The 22,984-nt window shown below is 34.8% G+C and overlaps 1 protein-coding gene across 2 annotated transcripts; it reads right to left on the reverse strand.

Moving 5' to 3' along the window:
• Nucleotides 1-17,751: 17,751 nt before the first annotated feature.
• On the reverse strand, nt 17,752-22,775 carry LOC144567488 (peroxisomal membrane protein 11-5-like). Of its 2 annotated transcripts, none has more exons than XM_078317635.1 (8): nt 22,264-22,775; nt 21,331-21,543; nt 20,801-20,875; nt 20,229-20,303; nt 20,050-20,130; nt 19,885-19,956; nt 18,794-18,958; nt 17,752-18,190 (listed from the first exon to the last, which is right to left on the reverse strand). In XM_078317635.1, exons 1-8 carry the CDS (start codon nt 22,429-22,431, stop codon nt 18,116-18,118), a joined length of 924 nt encoding a protein of 307 aa, XP_078173761.1. In that variant the 5' UTR covers nt 22,432-22,775; the 3' UTR covers nt 17,752-18,115. The 2 variants fall into 2 exon arrangements, with proteins under 2 accessions (XP_078173761.1, XP_078173760.1); XM_078317634.1 differs by having other exon boundaries at nt 19,834-19,956.
• Nucleotides 22,776-22,984: the final 209 nt, after the last annotated feature.

Consider the following 22,984-nt stretch of genomic DNA (forward strand, 5'->3'; position numbering starts at 1 on the left):
TTATAAAATTTTAAAATCGTGACCGAATAATTTAGAAAGTTCCAAAATAGTCGATAATAATTTAGAAAAGTTCCAAAACGGTCTAGAATAATTTATAAAATTTTAAAATAGTGTAAAATAGTTTAGAAAAATGCAAATTCGTTTCGAAACATTTTAGAATGATTTAGGTAATCTGAATTGGTTTAGAAATAATTAGAAACATCCAAAACGGTTTAGATTAGTTTAAAAATTTCGAAAACAATGAATTGACTTTGAATGAATTTTGTAGCATGACAGACGAAATCAATGATGAAGTACCTATGGCGCGGGATACTTTTAGTGATCTGTTGTGGATACCGCATAGCAGTCACAGGGTGTGTCAGGCTTCTGAGGAGGTAAGCAATTACTTATTTATTTTTTTCTGACTTGTTCAGGAATATCATCCTGTTTTAATTTCTAGTGTTTATTTTCGGTATTGTAGAAAAAGGAGGTTATAAACGTGAAGCACTACCGTTGCATGACCGCGTACCACGCTGCATACGCGCCATTCTTGATTCGATTGGGTTTATACCAGATCGCAGTCATGCCTCAAGGAAAAATCGATGCGGCGCTGATACACGGACTTGTGGAGCGGTGGCGTCCTGAGACACACACCTTTCATCTTCCCTTCGGAGAGATGACCGGTATTAACTTCGAAACTATTTCAAATAAATCTGTTCTTTGTGATAATTTACTGACAATTCAAATGAATAAATTTATATTTTTTTATTTGATAAATTACAGTTACTTCGGAGGATGTGAGCTGTTTATGGGGTTTGCCCATTACGGGAGTCCCAGTGACGGGGAGTACAGACGGGAGGAATGCAAAAGGCAGGCTATTCGAATTGTTAGGAATCAAAGAGCATGAACAGAGTGAACTTTTCAAAAAACGGGGCACGGAGAGAAATGAAAGAAGCATGGAGTTGACTTTCCTGAAATCTAAGTTTCGTGAACGATTTGGGAAGCTACCGGCAGATCGCGACGAGCAGATGCTGAAGTGGTAAGTATATATATATATATATATATATATATATATATATCAATTTATTCGTTCTTTAGCCTATCAATAATGTACTCACCTTGTCTTGAATTTTGCTAGGTATGTCCGTGCATATATCTTAGACCTGATGTCGTCCAGTTTGTACCCAGACAGTGGCGGGGACGGGATACCGTTGTGGTATCTCGATCTAATTGTGGATTTGGACACGCCGGTACAGTACAATTGGGGTGGAGCAGTTCTTGCATATCTGTATCGGCATCTATGTCTCGCTACCGAGCCCGGGAGAGGATCTATGCATGGTCCGGTAATGCTTCTGCAGCACTGGTCGTGGACCCGCTTTCCAATTCTCCGGCCTGAGCCGCAAACTAAAAACTGGGAACCTATCTGGGGCGCTCCATCGCTTGATACATGTGCATCTTTTGCGTACAAATGGTGTTGTCCGCACAAATACGTGTCATCCTCCCACTTCAAGACCCAGGGTGCACGTATCCCGCGGGGCCAGTTTCAGAGTTTGACGGAGGATCATGTGAATTGGGAGCCGTACGGGGGGGTCTACAGCAAGCTCCCGACAGTGACCCAGCAGGGAAGGGTATGTTTCAATCTATTTATTTATTTAGTTATATGTTACCGTATTTATAAATTATAACTCACATTCTTGATAAATTTATCAGCCCTACTACTTGTATCGCGGTCCACTGATATTTTATTGGATCATTGAGCATACCTATCCGGATCGCTGCATGCGCCAATTCGGATTGTTTCAAGAGATTCCGGTGCCAGAACCACTGAATAGGCACACGCATGTTGAGTTGCACAAGTAAGGTTTACTCACCGTCATTTTCCTTATTTATGTTACTTACCTTTGGGCGTTAAGTTCTTATAAAATTATGAACAGGTTCATGTTGGGCTTAAAGAAGAACGAGTCCTGGGCCACAAGACACGTGGAATATGTTCAGTTGGCTACTGCATATGAGGCGCAAGTAATCAGAGAAGGTCGCTCGTTTGACCAAAACGACCTTCCGCGTTATCGCAAGTGGTACCAGAAGAGATGTATGGCATCTATCTATCTGTTTAGTCAGCACGTGGAAGGAATGGATCGTACAACGTGGCTCCCCAGAGCAGAGCACGGGCCGAGTGGATACATTCCCAGCGGACCACTTGTCACGCGAACTGTAAATAATTTTAATTGCTATCCTCGTTGATTCAGTTATTTAAGACTCCTAATTGCTAAAATTGAAACTGTTTGTGTATAGGCATCGACTGGGATTGGAGAGTTGGCACACGGCGTCAAGATGTTCTTTACCAAGGGGTGGCGAAGGCTTGGTAAAAAACTGATGAGAACCGGCTGGCGTCTCTGCTGTGATACAGGTTTCGGTCCACGTGCCCGGCAAATGATGGATGAGGCGGGGATTCCAGAAAACTGGGAAGCGGTCCCATCGGACGAGCCTACTCCTATTGGGGCGTATCCATATCCAGAACCGCCTATATTCGAAGGCCCAGATCCTTTTAAGGGATGGTTATACGACGGCACCGAATGGAGAAAGTACATCCCATCACAAGCATTTGCACCGGTAAATCCACCACATCCAGTCGCAGACCCTGGACAGGTAATTTGTAATTTTACTTAAAAAAATTGTTTGTAAACCACAAATTATCAAACTAAATTCTAATTATAGGTATCTCAGGATCAGGGGACGCAAGCTTGGAATCCGGACAGTCTTTTGCAGACGCATGGGCCGAGTTACGGCCTACATCAGGACGTTGATCTCGGACATGTATGTTTTTCGTTTTGAACAAGTATTTTTTTATGAATTACAATTATTTTTTTAGGAATTAAAGATGTGTATGAATTGCAGGTGAATCAGGATCAGAGTGGACGCAATCCGTCTTGGGAGGATTATCAGAGACAGGGAATAGGCACAGGCACCATAGAAGATTTGTTGGATTTGCAGGAGCAGGAGGATATCGAGGTTGCACGACGAGTATCTATGGAGACTTTGCGCCGTGAGCATCCGAGGACGAGTTGGTTATTTGAAGGGTCACCTTTTGATACTGGTGACGCAGGGGCATCCACATCTCATCCACGTCCATCTATCGATACTGGTGACGCAGGGGCATCCGCATCCCATGCACGTCCATCTGATGGTAGCGCAGGCGAGAGAAGCCCAGAAGAAGAACTAGGAAGGGGTCATAGGCGCCGCCGGGCGACACGGCGCTTCACGTATGCAGATTATCCCGGCCATATGCCCGGCCTTTGATCTATTTTCTTATCTTTTATCTATGTCTGTACAATTCATATATTTTAGTTGTATCTATGTCGATTTCAGTTTTATCTATGTCTATTTTATCTATGTCGGTTTTAATTATTTTTATTTCCTCCTGTCTTTAAACAATTCCATCGAAACCGTCTACATGCTTAAAAAATAACACTCGAAAAATAAATAGAATAACAATAATAAATGTATTAGAATTAAAAATGCAGAAATTTAACAACATAATTCTCAAATACAAACTAAACTAAAATAGTTCCCAACACATACAAAAAAAATAGTTCTTAGCACATACTTAATAACAATGCTAAACTTAATTTAACAACATACTTAATAACAATGCTAGCCAGACTTTTTTATCTCTCCCAGAGGACGTGCTAGCCAGGTTTTTTTATCTACGAAATCATCATCAGATATTTCAACTTGAAAATATTCTTTTATGTGCACACATCTCAAACAGTCCTTTTTAGGTCTTCCAGTGAATTGGCATTTGTTTTTATTTTCCTCGGTCTTTTCTCGATTGTTGCTGTCCATCTTGATCGTCTACAATTTCATAATCAGCAACATTAAAAAATTACAGAATAAAATAGTTCTCAACACATACAGAATAAGATAGTTCTCAACACATACAAATAAAATAACACACAAGTTAATTTCTACGACGCAGACTTAAATGTTGTCCGAAGGTGCGCCAAACAGTTGTACTTCCTCTTGCCGGTTGCTCTGCCGATGCTTGCGCCTGTCTTGCTACCTCCTCTACATGTAGTGCATACCATGTATTAATTTGTGAATTTAGTTAAAACAAGTATTTATAATTGATTGATCAGTTATACCTGCAGCATTCCGATCAATTGTCTCACGATGAGGCTGGTGTCCGAGTCTCCGACCACGCATTTTGTCCATTTCCATCGGTATGCGGTCGTGCTGTCTCCATCCTTTCTTGATCAGATTCGAATCAGGTTTAATTTTTGGGCCATTATATGCAGGCCATTCACATTGGTTGCCTTTCGGTTCCCAACGTCCGCTCCATGTTTGTAACACTATTGACATACGGTACAAGGGGTTGACGTATAAATTTTCATCATATCTCATTTCGCGGACAACTGCCATGAAATGAGAACATGGTATGCCGGTCAGTTGAGGCTTCTGACATTCACATTCAACCTTGTTGTTGTCCATAACAACAACCCTATAACCGAAATCCCTACGAGTATACTCAAGTCTCGGTTGATTACGCCTTGCTGTTATTTTTCGCCCTTAACCATTACCTCAAAAAGACCATGTCTTCCACGGTAAGGAATCACAGTCATGTCCCTTCCTTTTTCGATACGCTTTTGCAATAACTTAGTTACCCTGTCGGACCACACCTGACCGTCCTGAAATCTCATTTGAGCTTTGTTCCATCGGTCAAAAAACCACTTATTCAACTTATAAAACGTGTCCTCCACGACCGCTGCAACCGGTAATCGCCGACTAATTTTGAACACGGCGTTCAGTAACTCTGACCCATTTGTTGTCATTATCCCCCATCGGTGACCTCCGTCCTCTGCTTGATACAACTTCTCTGGACATGGAAGCTCGTCTTCATCATTAGGGTTCCTCTTACCCACCTTGTTAAGGTAGTCGATAGCCTTCGGACAACCAATTTCAAAGTCTTGTAACATCTCCTGCAACCTCCTAGGTTTGCATTTGTTCACTCCAGCTATGAACCTATCGCTAACCTCTCTCTTACGGCCCACGTGCTTGTAGAGATTTTCAGCAACATGTTGAGAGCAATACCGGTGCACACATTGATCGGTAGTCTCATCCCACCCGAGATTTGGATCCTGGAACACGGCTTTAATTCCCAAATGTCTATCAGATATGACACAAAAGAATCGATTATCTCCAATTACTTCCAGCCTCAACCATCTCATAAAAAAACCCCAGTTGTCAGCACTTTCTTTCTCCACAATTGCAAAAACTACTGGAAGTAATTGGTTTTCGGCATCGTACATACATGCCATCAGCAGCCTACCTTGGTACCGTCCCGACATGAAACATGCATCGATACTAATCACTGGTCTGAGGAACGGTATCGCTGCAATACAAGCTCCAAATGCCCATGCCGCTCTGTGGAAAAGCCTGTCAGTTTCTCCATCAATCGGGGTCGACATCACACAATACTTGGTTCCTGGATTGTTTCTTCTGATGGCTTCTAATAGTGGAGTAAGCAAGTTGTACGAGTTCTCCCAACTCCCAAACAGATTTGCAATAGCAAGCTCACGGCCTCTCCATAATTTATTGTACTTGGGGGTTACCTTATTATATCTCTGCATGACGATATCTCGGATATGATTTATAGGAGAGCACACATCCCTTCTAATAGTCTTATCAATTGCAAGGGCAATCATCTCTGCTGTCAGCTGACAATGATCAGTACGTGTTGCTGATACTCTGCACGTATGAGGATACGCTTGTTTGGTAATAATCCAAGATTCTGAAAGACTGTTTTGCTTGGCGCATAACTTAAATTTACAAAAAACATCTCTGCACACCACCTCGTAACATCTGGGTTCGCTTCTAAGAATCTTGCACTCAGAGTTCTTATCAAGATGGAACTCATTGATTGCTATCCTTAGAGCCGTTTTTGACTCATAAACTACACCCTTAGCCAACGGATTATCGAATGTTTTTTTTGAGCTGCCGAAAAAATCGACATCTGCAGGCTGAAAACCGGATATGTCATTGAAACTATCAACCGGATGTGTCATATTTTCTCGACCAGTTATCGGGTACTGTGATTGACGGGATTTTGTTTGACGAGACTTTGATTGTGACTGGCTGAGCGGTTCAATATCATCGTCGGAACCCAATGACTCATCTGAGAGCATCTCATCTCCACTTTCCAAACTGTCAGAATCAATTGCATCCACAGGTACATGCGAATAATCACGTACCTGTCTACGGACCCGACTGGTACTGGGTCGGGGTCTAACCGGTAAATCCACAGAGTTTCGACTGGTACTGAGTCGGGGTATAACTGGTTGATCCATAGAGTTGCTACCGATACTGGGTCGGTGTCTCATTGGTACATCCACAGAGTGTCGACCGGTACTGGGTCGGGATCTAACTGGTATTGGGTCGGGATCCACAGGATTTCGACTGGTACTGGGTCGGGATCGAGGTTCAGGAATCTGACTGGTACAGTTCAATTCCAATTCTACATATAACTCCAGAATTGGTAACCTTTGTGAAAAAGACGACACAACTCCTAACATGAATTCGAACGATTGTTGGTCCATTACCGGTACTAATTGATAGTCACGTTGTCCATCGGTGGACATATTAAACCTGGCTTGAATTTCCAGATTTGCTTGACTAGCATTGTACCCAACAAATTTATAAATCTCATTCTGAAGATAATCAAAATTGTGGTTCACGGTAAGCGGTATTGAGTATTTAGCTCGGATACTGTAAAGGACCCCGTCATCATTGTATTGGATTTCCCCTCCAATAAAAATTTTCGCACAAATGGTTGTCATTTTTAGTTTCGATTGGTCTGGCAATTTAAAAAATAACAACATATAAGTAATTAAAACTTCTCTGGACCTCTAAAAATTATTCTATATCATTTTACATTTTTCTAAATTATTCTAGACCATTTTGGATATTCCTAAATTATTCTACACTGTTTTGGAATGTTCTAAAAAATTCTAAATTATTTCGAAAATATTCTGAACCGTTTAAAATGAACTAATTAATTATATTATCAATTAAAATAAATAAAAAATAAAAAATACCTGAATCGAAGAGCAAATTGATCAGACAGTCAGAGCTCCGTAAGGATTCCTAAAACAATTCTAAATCATTTTAGAATTTTTTTGTCATATTCTAAACTATTTTGGAACCTTGGTAGCTACTACCAAGTTTTCAAAAAAATAGAATCCGTAATTTGTTATTAATTTTGATTATTTATAAAAATATCAGTATTATTTATCTGTTTTGAATATTTTCTGAATTAAATAAAATTGATTATAAAAAAATAATAAACTATAATTTATAAAAAAATTAAATAATAAGTAACATTCTTTCTCCATTACTTTTGATTTATATTTTTTATAACAATAATTAATAATTTGTCAATTTATTTTATTTATAACAAGTTGGTCAAAAAAAAAATTTGTGGTACATATTGAATAACAGTAATATATGCAAAAATCGATACTTAAAAAAATTTTAAAAATTTATAACAATTTATTTTATTTATAACAAGTTGGTCAATTTATTTTATTTTAACTTCTTCTTCTCCAACAAAAAAATTTCAAAAATCGATACTTAAAAAATTAACTTATATAATTTACAAATTAATTATAAAAAAATTACCTTCTTTTTTCTTCTTTTCTTCCGTTCGTATCTCAAACTAGTTTTTTATTTTTTTTCTTCCGTTCGTCTCTCAAACAACGCTCTGTCGGTTGATATATATAGAGCAAAATAATTTCGGCATACCATAAACCGAACCAAAATGTCCGGTTCACAGCTAACCGAACCCATATTTCCGCTACACAGCTAACCGAACCAATGGATCCGGTTAACTGTTAACCGGACCGAAACACAATTTCCTGTTAACAGTTAACCGAACCCATTTAAAAGGGTCCGGTTAACCGTTAACCGGATCCATTGGTTCGGTAAGCTGTGAACCGGTTTGGGTAGAAATATAAATTAACAATCAAACCGGTTAAGTTTTGAAATTAAATTTAATTTTTGGATAAAAATAAAAAAATCTGTGGCTGCGCTCTTGCTTAAAATTAAGAAGAGTAAATGAAATACATTAATCAAAAGCCAAATTTTTTTGTTAACTAAATTCTAAGATAAATCTAAATCTAAGATCAATTATCCAATAATAATAATAACAAGTATCACAAGCAATATAAATAATGAAATAACTAAGTGACACAAACTTATTAACAGAGTACCAAGTTTATAATCGATTTACACCTCACAGATGTCTTTCTATTCTTAAAAAAAGTCTTTAAAATTTAAAACCTGTGATCCATAATCACAAACTAATAGGTAGTAATTATTTTGTTGAAAAGAAAAAAATCACGATAACTTGTACAAAATACCATCTCTTGAGGCTACGGAAATATCAACAGGAACCGAAGGATAAGAGCTGTAAAAACCTATTGAGCAAGGTTAAAAAAATATATCACATGTTGGTAAGAATGCATATTTAATTTATAAATAATGTACAAGTGATCGAAGAGTTGCATTTTTAAAGAGTACTGATTGTTATAACAATCTCAACCATTATCTATGTTATTCTGATATTCCAAAATAGACTCCGTATTTGAATCAGGTACGTATCAGATACTAATACACATCTGATACAGTCACGATAAGTATCAGATATGTCAGTTGGTGCATCGGATAAGTTGGCATATCTTAACCTTCTGATATTGTTGTCGATACGTGTTGAAACGTATCGATACAGCTAGATACGTCTGAATCAAATCCAGAAAACACTCGTACCCATGAGCCGCGCATACACCGGCAGAAATATCCTTTTTTCTGCCGTCTGTGTGAATCAAATCTGAGAAGTCCGATTAAGCATCAAAACCTTTAACAACTACACTATAATATATATGATATATACTAATAATATTATTTAATTTATATTTAGGTTAAGCTTTTATTTTTTGTACAAATTTAATTTAAGTTATGATTATCTAAATATAATATATAAAATAATAAAATATATATATATATATAGGCTGTGGCTAATTTGCTGCCGGCAGCATTTCTGCCGGCGGTGCTGCCACTGTTTTTTCTATTTTTTGATATTCAAACGACAAATCTAAACCGTTAGATGTTTAATATATATTATAATATACTTGGAGACCAAATTTTACATTTTTTGGAATTTTTTTACTATATATTAAGCTGGTTTGAAAACCGCTGATTTCAATGCTGCAGAAATTTACTGAAATCAGCGGTTTTCAAACCAGCTTAATATATAGTAAAAAAATTCCAAAAAATGTAAAATTTGGTCTCCAAGTAGATTATAATATAGATTAAACATCTAATGGTTTGGATTTGTTGTTTGGACATCACACGGCTAAATATAGCCCCGGCAGCACCTCTGCCAAAATGCTGCCAGCAGCAATTTAGACAGACCCTATATATATATATATATATATATAAAAAAATAGACGAATTGTATTGTATTCTAGATTTTTTAAAATTAGCATATCACTGTATATATCCGATACAGTATCTGTATCCGTATCCATGCAACATAGACTACTGTATATAACAGTTCATGTATAAAACAGTTGCGCAACTAGCATGTATCACGTTAAGTGAGAGTGAATGGTTATTTAATTAAGATACCCACCTATAAAACAGTTCTAGTAGTACGTACAACAGACATATATATAATCTAACTATTGTAACGATCGACGGGATTAATTATCTGTAAAATTGTTGTTAATTGAAAATCAAAATGACGGTCGATCTCAGAACCAATTTTTCGGTATTAATTTATGTATTATACACTTATTTTTTAAGTCAATCGACCAAAATAAGCATGTAGCGGTCAGAACGATTAATTACCACGCATTCTAACCATTATACGGTCAGTTTCATCAAACAAAACTAGAGATCTAGCAACTTAATTAAGTAACGGTGGTAATCGTTGCTAACGGTATTTCACCATTAAGCATTAATTTTAATTATAATTACAAAATACTTTGAGGGATGACAATTAATGGCTGTAACTGTTGTAAAAGTTATTGATAGTTATACATTCATTTTTATGGAAAAATATACATATGTAATTTTTCTTACGTATTCTAACTTTCTTATGTGATCAATAAATTAAGTGCAATCGCCTCAAATATATCATCCAAAAGTGTTGTAAATTTAATCTAAAGGGATAATGGCATGGATAATACTTTACACAAATTAATTTGTTGGCACTTAATAATTAATAACATGTCGTAGTAGACACTTTAGACAAGTTCGGTAAACACTTATTAATGTAAGGACCTATATAAAACAACTTAATTAGCTAGGGCTGATGTTAAGCAAGGTTGACACTTAAACAATCTAAGGATTGATACTTAAGCAAGCTAATTAAGTCCTTAGTTGATCTGATTCGTAAGCATCAAAAAAAGCGAATAATGGCAACTAGCAGCAATGAGGAGCAAGGACGAGTCATTTTCTTACAACCAATTATCTTTTTTTTCTTCTTCTTTTTACCAATGCATGATCCACATGCAATATCAAACTTTATGCCATAACATCGAAACTTTAGCATGCAACTTTATGTCATTTTATTAAGAGTGAGTCTATGGTACTATGTATATTACGATTTGGCACTGTGTTACGGCTCTATATTCGAGTTTTCAAATCCTAACCGTCGATCCGAACCGTTCATTTTGTTCTCCATATTAATATTTTTGGAGACCAAATTTTACATTTTTTGAAATTTTTTTACTAATTTTTAAAATTTATTGAAAATCACTGTTTTTGGATGGTCCAGAATTTTCAAATCAAGTGATTTTCTAAATATCTAAACAAATAGTAAAAAAATTTAAAAAAATGTAAAATTTGGTCTCCAAACACATATTAATATGGAGAACAAGATGAACGGTTCGGATCGACCGTTAGAATTTGAAAACTCGAATATAAAGCCGTAGCACAGTGCCAAATCATAATATGCATAGTACCATAGACTCACTCTTTTATTAATATATATATAGATGTTTGATTGCGTAATCTTTGTATCAATTACACATTAGTGACACTGATGATGTGTGCACGTACTACCACTTATTTTGGATTTGAAGCGTTGAAACAATATATATAATGTGGGGTTTCCAATATCTTTGGATCAATAGCCAATAGGTGTCCCTAGCTAGCATGTTTTCGTTCCAAAACTCCTTGGTGCTGTTCGGCTAGACAAGATTAAGGCTTCTTAAGGTTCCTTTAGCTCTTAATTCATGTTAATCTTTTCGAACAACAACTCCTTTTGCAAGATTAAATCTCCTCCTTAGCTCAACACCTTAATCCAGGGGACCCCCTTCCTTAAGATTTTGGACTCCAAATTGCTTCCTTAAGGTCAAAAAGTGTATATTTATTTTACAACTATGCCCTCACCAGCTGATAATGACCTTTACTCTCTCCAAAAGGCACGTCAGTCATTCTAAGTCTTCCCAATATCAAGGAAAAGAGATATATAAAGAAGGCGGTAAATATTATTAAAGCCCTGTTCCTCCAGTTTGAGTGAGAAAGAGCAGTTTTTTTATGAAACACTCAATTAAAATTCGTGATACTTTGATTGCAAATTAGTGGGATGAGCAGTGCGGATATTCTAGGGGTGACTAAGTACCTTGATGATGTCTAGAATCTTTAATCATGTATATTATAATTTAATTGACCTTTCATTTTTTTTGCATGTAATAGCCCATATTTTGTTGGTATGCATTAGCCCCTATATTTTTGGTGAAAAAATAAATATTCTTTCAATTTATTTTCTGGTGCACCGACAGTAACAAATTTTCGTTATTGAAACCTTGATATTTAATTTAATGACATTAATGTAAAATTTATTATGACTCTTCAGTTTCCTCAAATATCTTCATTTTTATTTTCAAATTCAGAAAGCAACCAAGAAGAATCACTAATCAAAATAATATATATCTGAGGGATTCCATAGACTGCATGCTTAGAAACAAGATGGATCTCATAATTAATTAAGCTCAATACAAAGTAAAAAATATTTTTCATCATAGTAGGGGATCTCATTAAGCTCGTTAAAATTGTACTTCAAAACAAGATGGGTGACAAGTTTTTCAGATATTGCATGCATGCTTGCTTATATTGAGAAAAAAAAACAAAAACTAATAATGTTACTTCCAATTATATCATTGTTGAATTTGAAATTTGATTTTGTTAGGAATGACACTTTACTGATATTTGTCTGTTGTATTTCTTATAAAATCAAAAATTTGAAAACTCTTGTTATATATCTTGTGTTATCTAGAATTATTGATCGTGCAGAGAGTAAATTCAATGTTGTTAAAAGAGAATGCAAAAATGACTTAGGTTATATATTGACACACGCACACAGATACTGAGATTGTCTGAGATACATATATAATGGCGGCATTTCTATTTATAGGGTTGTATTGAATAAGTCCAATCATTCTTTTATAAATTGAATGAATTTATGCTGCAAATAGTTTAAAAAATATCTATATGGAAAATATGACTTAATCTATAAAATATAGATGTCAAAGCCTAGCATCACATAATGAAATTTCACTACAACAATGTAAATACTTTTTGCGAGAGAAAAAACAAATTTATGACGGTACTCCCTCGCGAAAAGTACCGTCGCAAAAAGAAAAAGCTGAAGAATGAGAGTAGTCCGTCGCAAAAAGTCACTTTTTTATCCTCGCGAAAGGTGTCTCATTCTTGTTGTGAATTTATTGATATCTTCCAACATAATTTTTTTTATTTATATCCGCAGAGCATTATTAAAAAAGTAAAAATAAATAAAGCATGATATATGAAATAAAGTAATCTTCTCTTTTACATTAACAGGGAGGATTTAATATGTAATTTTTTTAATTTAATAAGAAAAAAATACCTTAAGAATTCATGTGACGACTACTAAATTTGATATAAAATAATATTTTTTTTCTTTGAGTTGCGCATTTAGCTCTCAAAATAGCAATGCGAACTATAAAAAAAATTAAAAAGACAATAAACCAAGTCATTCTATTATTTTTTTTTCAATAGCATTTATTAGTTTCCTTTTATATATTCGATATAACCTTTAATTAAATTTATATCATAATTAGAAGAATCTATAGAATAATAAATTAAGTATATGAAGAAAGAGAAAAACAATTCTCTACGCTCAATAATTTAAGAATAATTATTTTAGTACCCGCGCTACAGTACTCGCAATACAGTTAACGCACTATAGTACCCGCACTTAGAGAAATAATGTATTATGGTCCCCACTAATTATATAGTTTCAACTAATTATTATTCTAAAATCTAGCAGCATCATTTCTCTGTGGTCTCCACTAATTATATAGTTTCTTTTTTACAATACCTGCACTCGTTCTCGCGTCAACATTTCTCTAACAAAAATAGTTGACTTCATAGAAATAAATACTTCAATGCATAGATATAAATACTTTCAGCACTTAGATATTAATACTTTCAGTGGCATATATAAAAAATACTTAGATATGTATACATTTGTAGTTATAAATACTTAGAAAATAATATATTAACACCTAAAAAAATATTAATACTTTGATGCGTGATTTGTTATGATTATCAATTTTTGAGTTCCCCAATCATTCCCGCGTTAGCCTTCGTCTAACAAAAATAGTTGATCTCATATGTATAAATACTTTAGTGTATACTTTCAATACTTAAATATTTATACTTTCAGTGTCATATGTAAAAGAATACTTGCAAGTATAGGTATAAATACTTGCATGACGACGAGTCTGAAAATACGTCATCATGGATCTCATTTAAAATAAAAAATTGCGTAGGTTTAAAAATATGGAAAAAAAAAATTGTAGAGATTTTGCAGTCCCTGTAGGAAGTTATCTTCCTGCATTTAATTTTCGGTGGTTCCCCCTCGGGTACAGTGTGGGTACAGTGCTGCGGGTACTATTATCTTCGCGCTACAGTACCTGCACAATAAATAATAATTGTTTACCTCATAGCTATAAATACTTTCATGCATAGATATAAATACTTCCATGCATAGATATTAATACTTTAGAAAAAAAATTCAAATTATGAAATTTTTGCGATCCCCACAAAAAAATTATTTTCCACATTTAATTTTCGGTGGTCCCCCTGCGAGTACTGTAGCACAGATACTGTTATCATCTTCCATAATTTAATTGTTGCTCTTAAAATAACACAATCTCTGCGCATAATCTAGTTCTGTTCTTTTTTTTTGTGACACCTTCAATGTGCACTTGCATTAATGTTTATTCATACTATCGTTCAAAAGTAGATATACCTGTTGACATGGATTTTCACCTGCTTCTTTTTAACAAATGAGTGTACGATCAATTTAGTGCAAGCTAAAGTTTTCATGAGGCTAAATCAAAAATCTAAAACTTTATGGACCAAAGCAGAAAAACGACAATATTTGCATCATATGTGTAGCATTATTTTATTCGACTGTAGCATGGGCCCAGATAGGCGAGGAGTGTATGTGGCATGGCATGGCATGGCTTGTGGATTTATTGAAAGGTACAAATGAGATGTTATAGGTTGTCTCCTCAGAGAGTGGAAGGTCTTTCTTGCTTTGATACATGGCACTAGCAAATTTATTAAGTGCTGGTACGCGGAAATTGGCATATCTGATATGATATGCAAACTTACCCAGCAAAAAAAAACTTGATATATTTTCTACTATATTAATTGACTAATTTCAATACCATTTTCACATTATTTGGGCTATTTATAATCCATTATAAGATTTTAACAATGAACTCAAAATTGGCAAATTCTAATAACACACTAATCTGAGATTATATGAAACAAAGGGCTAGCCTATAATCCAAGCGAAGTACTTCAAATATTACCCTTGGTAAGTACTGTTAAATACAATTGATTGAAATTCAAACCCGACCTGGTTTGAAGCATGATGGAGCGTTCCAAATAGGGGTGTCAATGGCACTCTTTTATCCGTTTACCCAATCCATAACGCATTCGATAAGACGGATATGATTAAAAAAAATTTCATTTAGCTTATCGGGTGCGGCAAGGATAAAGTTTTTTTTTAATAACAGGTAAGAATACAGGTAAAGACTATTCCTTACCGATTATCTTATACAGTAATAACTAAAAATAAAATTTATAAAATTATACTTATAGATATATATTTATATGAAGATGATAAATGATATGATATAGTTTTATTTATGGCTCATATAAATCTATTCAATGGTACATTTTTATCTGTTTTTCCAACCCGTAACGTATATATTCAATAAAACGGTTACAGATAAGGTTTTTTTTGTTAGCTTATCAGGTATGGTTAAAAATAAAGTTTTTATCGTTAACATAATGGGTAAGGGTATGAAATTGCTTCCAACCGATCCGTTTTGTACCCTTTGACACCCCCAGTTCCAAATGGGAAAATCCAAAAGAACCCTGGACACAGTTGACCTGTCTATTGGCCACCTCCAAGTGCCAAACGTACATTAGAAAAGAGAATCCAGATTTTAAGGGATTTTAGTATTTTTTATTTATAAGATTTTGATTCCTTTGAAATCTAATATATGGTGACAATTGTGTAAGAGCTGCAGCTCTGGGATTTCTCGGTACAATTTTCAATTATTTTTTCAGGTTATTTGTGCGCTCTGTTTCGGTTCAAGTTGGGAAATTCTGTTTTGGTTTTGACTTGTTTTTGGTTGCTTGACTTTAGATCTCATCAGATTCTAGATCATGGGTTGATCCCAGTTTTAAATAAATTTTATTTGGTCAAAATCTGGTTCCGGTGGATTAATCTCTTACGTGGCGCAGTTGGCCTCACGAAATGAGACAAGGAAATTTTGAAATTTTAAAACCTCAGATTTTGACCTGAAAGAAAAAACTAAACATATATATATGGTCCCTTGCTTCTTAATTTGTATGTTACAGCCAACTTGATACTAACATATGAAACTAGATTTCTGTTTGCATCTTGCCTTTTACTATATTACTATTTGACATTTAGAGGCTGCAAATAATATGGTTCAAGTTTCGATAAATTCATAAAAGTCGTCGCATCAAGCTTGATTAAAATAATTTTGACCTGATACTTATAGTGGCTTGATTGTGAGACAATATTAAATTGTTCAACTTATCTGAAGTCAACTTGAACTTGATGAACCGAAAACAGAGGTGATGTGAAACTGGAATCTTAATCTGATTTTAGAGCCCTGCAGATCAGATTAAAAAAAGAATTATATTTTGTTAGATATTTGAAGCCATTTTTAGAAAATTGGCTATATTTTGATTGGTTCATTCATTTGAAAAAGACATCAAAGCATTTCATTCATATTCACAAACTTGTGGTGGCGTTCAATAAGTCGAGATTCAATGATCTCAACCTCTCGTCCTATCATAGTTTGACACAATATCAAGATAGTCTGTTTCAACAAAAAAAATATTCCAAATTATCCATTTTTGTTTTTGAAAGTGCTACACCGATGATGAATTGTTGTTTTTTTCTGACTAAGTTGGCTTCTTGAAATGAGACAAGAAAAAGTTTTCACTACTTTCAAATCACATGATTCTGATCCAAAGAAAAAGATTTGATATGGTCCCTTAATTAGTACTCTTGCAAGTTGCATGTAACAACCAACTTTGATGCTAACATCTAAGGCTACATTTTCATTGGCAGCTCGCCTTTTACTGTTCTAAATGTTTGACAGTTGTAGGAAGATGAGGAAGCTTAACAAGTGGTACATGCTGGTTCAACGCTATTTTCTTTGGTTCTCTATAAATGAGGTTAGATAGAGGTTCTTATATATATCAGCATTCTCTGTGACATATATCATGGTAGTACTAATGGTCCCATATTGTAATTATTGTATATAATGTAACCGAACTTCTAGCTCTGATGGAGGACAAAGTACTAATAAATGAATGTGGCTAATAAAACCAAATGACTGATTTGCATAAAGTTCAAAAGGACAAAGTACTTGGATTCTAATTGATCCTCCCATCAAATGATTGTACAGGTATAATAACAAGGGGGGAAATATCTACTATATAGAGTTACCTCTCAAAAGATATCCACATCGTTTTCACATGTTTTTTTCACACTTAGTATTTGAATTACTTCAAGTGGAAAGGTTTGCATAGTAAGAACCAGATGGTGAAGCATACCAGACATACAGGTACTAGATATTACTGGCAAACTGCTAAAGATAACAAACATTTATTTTGTAAAGTCCATAGAAGTGGGAAAAAAATTATTATATGTGGATTACTGTACTAAAAAGGGAAAAGCCTGATAGAAAAGCATAAATCAAATGCATTATTATCACTTATGGATAAAGGGTTGGCACTGGTACAGTATTAATGTCAAATGCATTGTACCAACATAGAAATTGACTTTTTCACTGACAAGATATATATCATGACAATGGTATGACTTTTCCTCTGATACAACAGCTGTGCAAAGAAGTATGTGTTTGTCTCCTTTAAAAGTATGAGGAAAAATGTGACAAATTATCGGTACTGATTAACAGCCTAAGATCAATCCAGATCTCGATGTCAGCAAGAACCACCAGCACATTGCAAGTTATATGATGCCTAACATAACTTTTACTTCAAATGGTTGTTAGTAATCTAATATAATTATGGGACCATTACATGATTAAAATGCTAGCAGCCTACTTTAAAAGTACTCAATCAGGAGGTTATCATGTCACAATCTTCCAACAGAACTTAATTAATTGACCACAAAATTCAAATAAAGTAACACATTGTTTAGATTAGTAGAGGCAAGATAAGCAAGTTACTACTAGACCAGTATTGGACTCCTGACTTAGCATTAATCGATAGTTACTTGAGCAATTTAAACCACACAAACACACACAAAAAGTAACTTCTATGAGAGTTATTGAGACTTTGCAAGGTTGAAACTTCAGAATCTCTATAATGTAAAGGTCATTAAAGATAACAAAAATTCAAGAAGTTTATTCAAAATCAAAACTTGTATCCATATTGGGCCTTGATCCTTCAAGAGTATTTGAGCTACCCCTTATTATCACAGAAAAGGTCGCTGAAAAATTGGGTCTTATTGTGGCGATTCATATGCTTCGATACGATAAATGGGAGTCTTCTTCTTTGCCTCTTCAACCTTAGGGATTAACTGCAAAAACAAGAAAATGGATGTAATTACAAGAAAATTTATTTAAAATAAATGAATGTAATAGAAAGATTAAAACTAAAAACACCCAGAATGCCCAGTAGAAAGATTTTGAGGGTACACTTGGTTAACATCTAAATTAAATATGGAATTACAGAGAGGCAGTGAGAAGGCTCTCTCAAAATTTGCATTGCACCAGAGGCGAAACTGACAATTGCTTCCAAGGAGTTCCAATTAACAAACAAAATGGAATTAAATTAAAGGGGCAGTAGCAAAATAAATGCCAACAACGAGCATCAGGCTGCTGGTAGTTTGTTTAAACAAAAAATTTAATATTTTTAATGGATCATTCATTTGGTTTTGGGCTTGGCTCTAGGGGGGTCTCTTTACTGGCCTTTTTAGTTGAACTAGGTCCAAGGCCTTGCAACCAAATGGGCTGACTTCATAATTTTCTTTTTATGTCTAGCTTTTTACAAAACAAGAATAAATGAAAAATTAAACAGAACAAAACAAAGAAAATTTGATCAGTATCCTATTTTCCTCAAAGCAAAATGTGCCTACAATCTCTTGGTTTGTAAAAGGGACTAATGGAGAAAGATGACATACCTTGTAGCAGGAAATAAGTGAGCTAAGAAACCCTAAAACACCCATCACCCGAGGAGTGATAATTTTAGGTTTTAATTTCAGAAGTCCCACACCAACAGTGAGATCCATAAATGCCTTTATAAGGGTAATCATCTTATCCCTGTACGCCAATTCCAAGCGGCGGATCTGAAAAGAGAATGGAAATAGTTATTATAATTGTCTGGTAAAATAAATTTACATTTTTATACTACCAAGTGTTGTGGTTAAATCACTTAACATTTAATAACTAAATACTCTGCTTGCTCTAAGCTATCTTTAAAAAAGGACGATTTAACATGTTAGCTGCTTATACTGAGCCTGGATCACTAACAAAGTAGCACCTAATAACGTAAGAAAGATATCAAGAGAAGTACCAATAAAGTATCATCAGTGCATAGGATGTGCATTTACTAGTCTCTACCTAGCAATGACACTCACTCTGTTGGCATCGATTGACTATGATTACCGCTTGTTCAATATTATCAGTACCTATATCTACTGTAATTTTATTTGGTTTTTTTTTTCTTGATTTTGAAGGAATTTAGTGACATACATGTTTCTTGCCATACTGGCTATTTCTGATACTCATGCAAATTGGCTGAAATGTGATGTAGTGAAATGAAAATAAAAAATAAAATAATTCCACGAGCTCCTGCAAACTATTATGACGCGTTGAATCCTACAATAATAGATATTTGGCAAAAATCTTTCATTAAAGCACTGTGGATAGTGCATGGCTTAATGTAAGGTTGTAATTATCAGAAGGAACATTCAGGTCCCTCAACTATATTCAATTTCCAAAAACATGCAGAAGTTTGATAAATTCTCATTTGAAGAATATTATATTTTATTTCATATTTCCTAGAGAAAAGAATTAAAAAAATAGGTAGACAACTGAGGTTTGCAGTGCCAATTTCTCTGCAAGCCCACTGTATTGCTTTCTGCTTGGATTACATATCTATAGCTATCTTAAGGTGTTAGAATTAGGCATATCAAATAACCATGAAAGTAAGATAAATTACTTTTTTGAGTTTTTTCCTATGTTCCTTTTGAATAGGTAGAGTATGACGTACTTCGAACTTATCTATGCTTCTCATAGAGGGCAAATGAGAAATTTGGTTGTATTGCTTCCAAAATGCTGCACACTATATCACAAAATTTTGATCAGAAATATGGTAAAAAGTTATAAACAGGAAGACAAAATTTATTATGGTACAAAGAAGTCGAAAAATACAAACCTCCATAATGGTATTGGCTACACAAGAAACAAACCATGAATAAAGTGATATCTTGCCTATTTGCTCAGCCCGTTTCTTGTCCTACAAAGGGATACCAGGTTCACTTCAGTATTTGTATTTAAAAGTTCATGAAAATAGAATCATAAGTTGATAAAAATAGAGCCAGATAATGTTTAAACCTTATATAATCCCGTCTTTGCTGCCCAGGAAAATTGGTCTAGAAATAGAAAAGTGCCTTGAGTCAAATTTTTCACCTGTAAAACAAAATATGTATAAAATGACAAATAACACTATTTCACAATTGCAACAATATAATAGTATAAACAATTTCTGCATGAATCGCAAATTTGTTTCTTCACCATCCAATATTAATTTGACATTGGTACATGCTGGTGCATGCCAGCAGTGGTTTGTCTTTTGGTAAAACGATCATGCTTGACTTATTGTTATGCAAAGAAGCTTTTGTAACATCAAGGATCAAATTACAACTAAGAACAATTATATGAATTTCATTTTTATTCCTTTGTGGCCGGGTGATGAAGCGTTTTCCCACGTCTTCTTTTTGCCTAAAACCTCACTCAAGGTCCACAGAGGAACTGGGGATTCTACCAAATCTACCAAATTAATTGTTCAGTAGCATGCGCCAGTATACCAATTTTATGATATGTTGAATCCCTATGCTAATGATACTTTCAGATCAGATAATAAAATTAAGCTCAGAAAGTAGCATCACAGAGGAAAGTGTTCTGACCTTTCCAAGTATAATCATAAGGATACTGACTCTCTCTGGAGGAGGGGTGAGAAAGGCATATAGATCATTCACAAACTGCAAGTGTTCCCAAAAATTAAAAATTTATAATTACTGTATAATACTTGCGTATATAATAGTACTCTAGTACATAAACTAATATTACATAACAGTTCTGTACTGGTTTCAGTTAACTGATTCACATCATCTGGAGGTCAATACCGCTAAGGCACAAGTTTTAGTGCTCAGGTACTTGCATTATTTACTTCATTTTTTATTTTGATTACCAATAGGTAGGGGCAGAGCTAGACTTTCAAACTATGGTCAATCAAATAAAATTTTCATGCTAAGAATGGATGTCAATTCTACAATACCCATGACAATTTACTCTAAATTATACATAAAATCATACAAAAATACAAAAAAAAAATGTAAAAATTGGAGATCAATTGACCCTTATTCATTCTACTTGAATCTGCCCTTGACTACAGGTCTGATGGATGGATGGATAAAATAAAAGGAAAAGATATGACCTTAAAAATACGAAAAGCTTTTCTCGCAAGGCTGGATGATTTCTCGATATCGTATGCAATGCCAGGTTGTCCATTATTGATGAACTTGCAAAAATATTGGATGGCTCTGCAAAACTTATCGCGTGCTTCAGCCTTGTTGAAATAGAGTGCCAGAACGGCAACATCGAATCTTGCCACCTCTAGCGTGTGCATTGTGTGTTGCGCAAGCCGACCCTGATAAATACAGACAACTTACAATGAGTAAAGGAAATTTTCTCTCTCTTACTTTCTCTCTACTAATTAATGGAAGCATTTTTTTTCTCGCTCTTTTGAAATTTTGCTTGATGGATCAATTTTGTTTGCGCTACAACACGATATTGTTTCAAAAACCCAAAAAGGAACAATAGCGTGGATACATTTCCATCTCCTGTTAATCTGTCCTACTTGTAATTGAGGAATTTAAGTTCCTAAACATATTTGTTAATTGTTGGATTGTTGAGATGATTCTTCATTTAGTAATAATTAGTTTTTTTTTTTTTGTTGAATAAATATACCCAGTTCCGCAATTAAATGAAAATTACATAGCTCATGCATCATTATCCTGCAATTAACAGAGCTATGAGTGCTGGTGCTAACAATTTTTAAGAGAATATGGCAAAATGAATCCAATTCGATGGTAAGTGCTACAGAACTGTGTGATGCGCACAGAAAGGCTTTTATGGGAATTACAAGTTTGAAAGGTGTTATATGCATAAAACGCAGAAGCGGTTAACAACAAGGCATAGCGGACAAAATTGTAGCTTGGTAAATAAATAAAAAATTCATTCGAAGGGTCATATCCATATTAGCAGAAATTCTCTGGGTCATTCAAGCAAAAAAATAAAAGTAATACCAGGCAAACTAACAGATTTGCTATCAAAAAATTTACAAGATATTGAAATAAGACGAACATACCTTGTGGGTTGACCCATGGCTGTGGCCGTGGTGGCTATGGCTATGGCGTGTGCCATGGAGATGGAATACATGGTGGCCATGACCGCGTGTGCCATGGCCGTGTGTGCCGTGGCCATGGCCATGATGATGCTTGTGATGAAGGGATTCGCTCTTCTCGCTGTTCGGCATGAATTTTCACTCCTCCCTCTCTAGTTTGTAGGAATGGTTTGGAAAAGCAAAGGTATTACTGTTTAATTTGTCTTTCTGAGATCTCAGAGGGATTTACATGCTTCCATCTCTTTCTTGCTTCTCCTCTGCCTCACGCCGCTGGTTTTGGTTTGTTTGGTTTTTTGGCCTTGATTTTCTTCCCTTTGACTTGAGGTCCCATTGGTCAATGCGCTGGTATTCATTGTAGAAACGACGAGACGACACCAACGAAGATTTCTCTCTGGTTTTCCCCTCTTTTTTTTTCATTTGCTTCTTTCTGCATTCATTTACTTTTTCTTCCTATTATTAATATTCTTGTTTCTTTCCTCTGCTCCATGAAGAACGACGTGTTTCTCTTTATACTATTGTCACTGCTGGTGGGACCAGACCACCATAGAGATATTTGCACATTTGACCTTAAAACTTCGCCATTTGCACCAAGAAAAATAGATTTTTGAAAGAACTATGTTACTTTTGCTCTTCAATAAATTATGTGAATTGTGAACCAGCACTGGATATTTAAATTTGGAATTTT

Source organism: Carex rostrata, chromosome 16, assembly GCF_964058835.1.
Source record: "Carex rostrata chromosome 16, lpCarRost1.2, whole genome shotgun sequence".
Taxonomy (NCBI): domain Eukaryota; kingdom Viridiplantae; phylum Streptophyta; class Magnoliopsida; order Poales; family Cyperaceae; genus Carex; species Carex rostrata.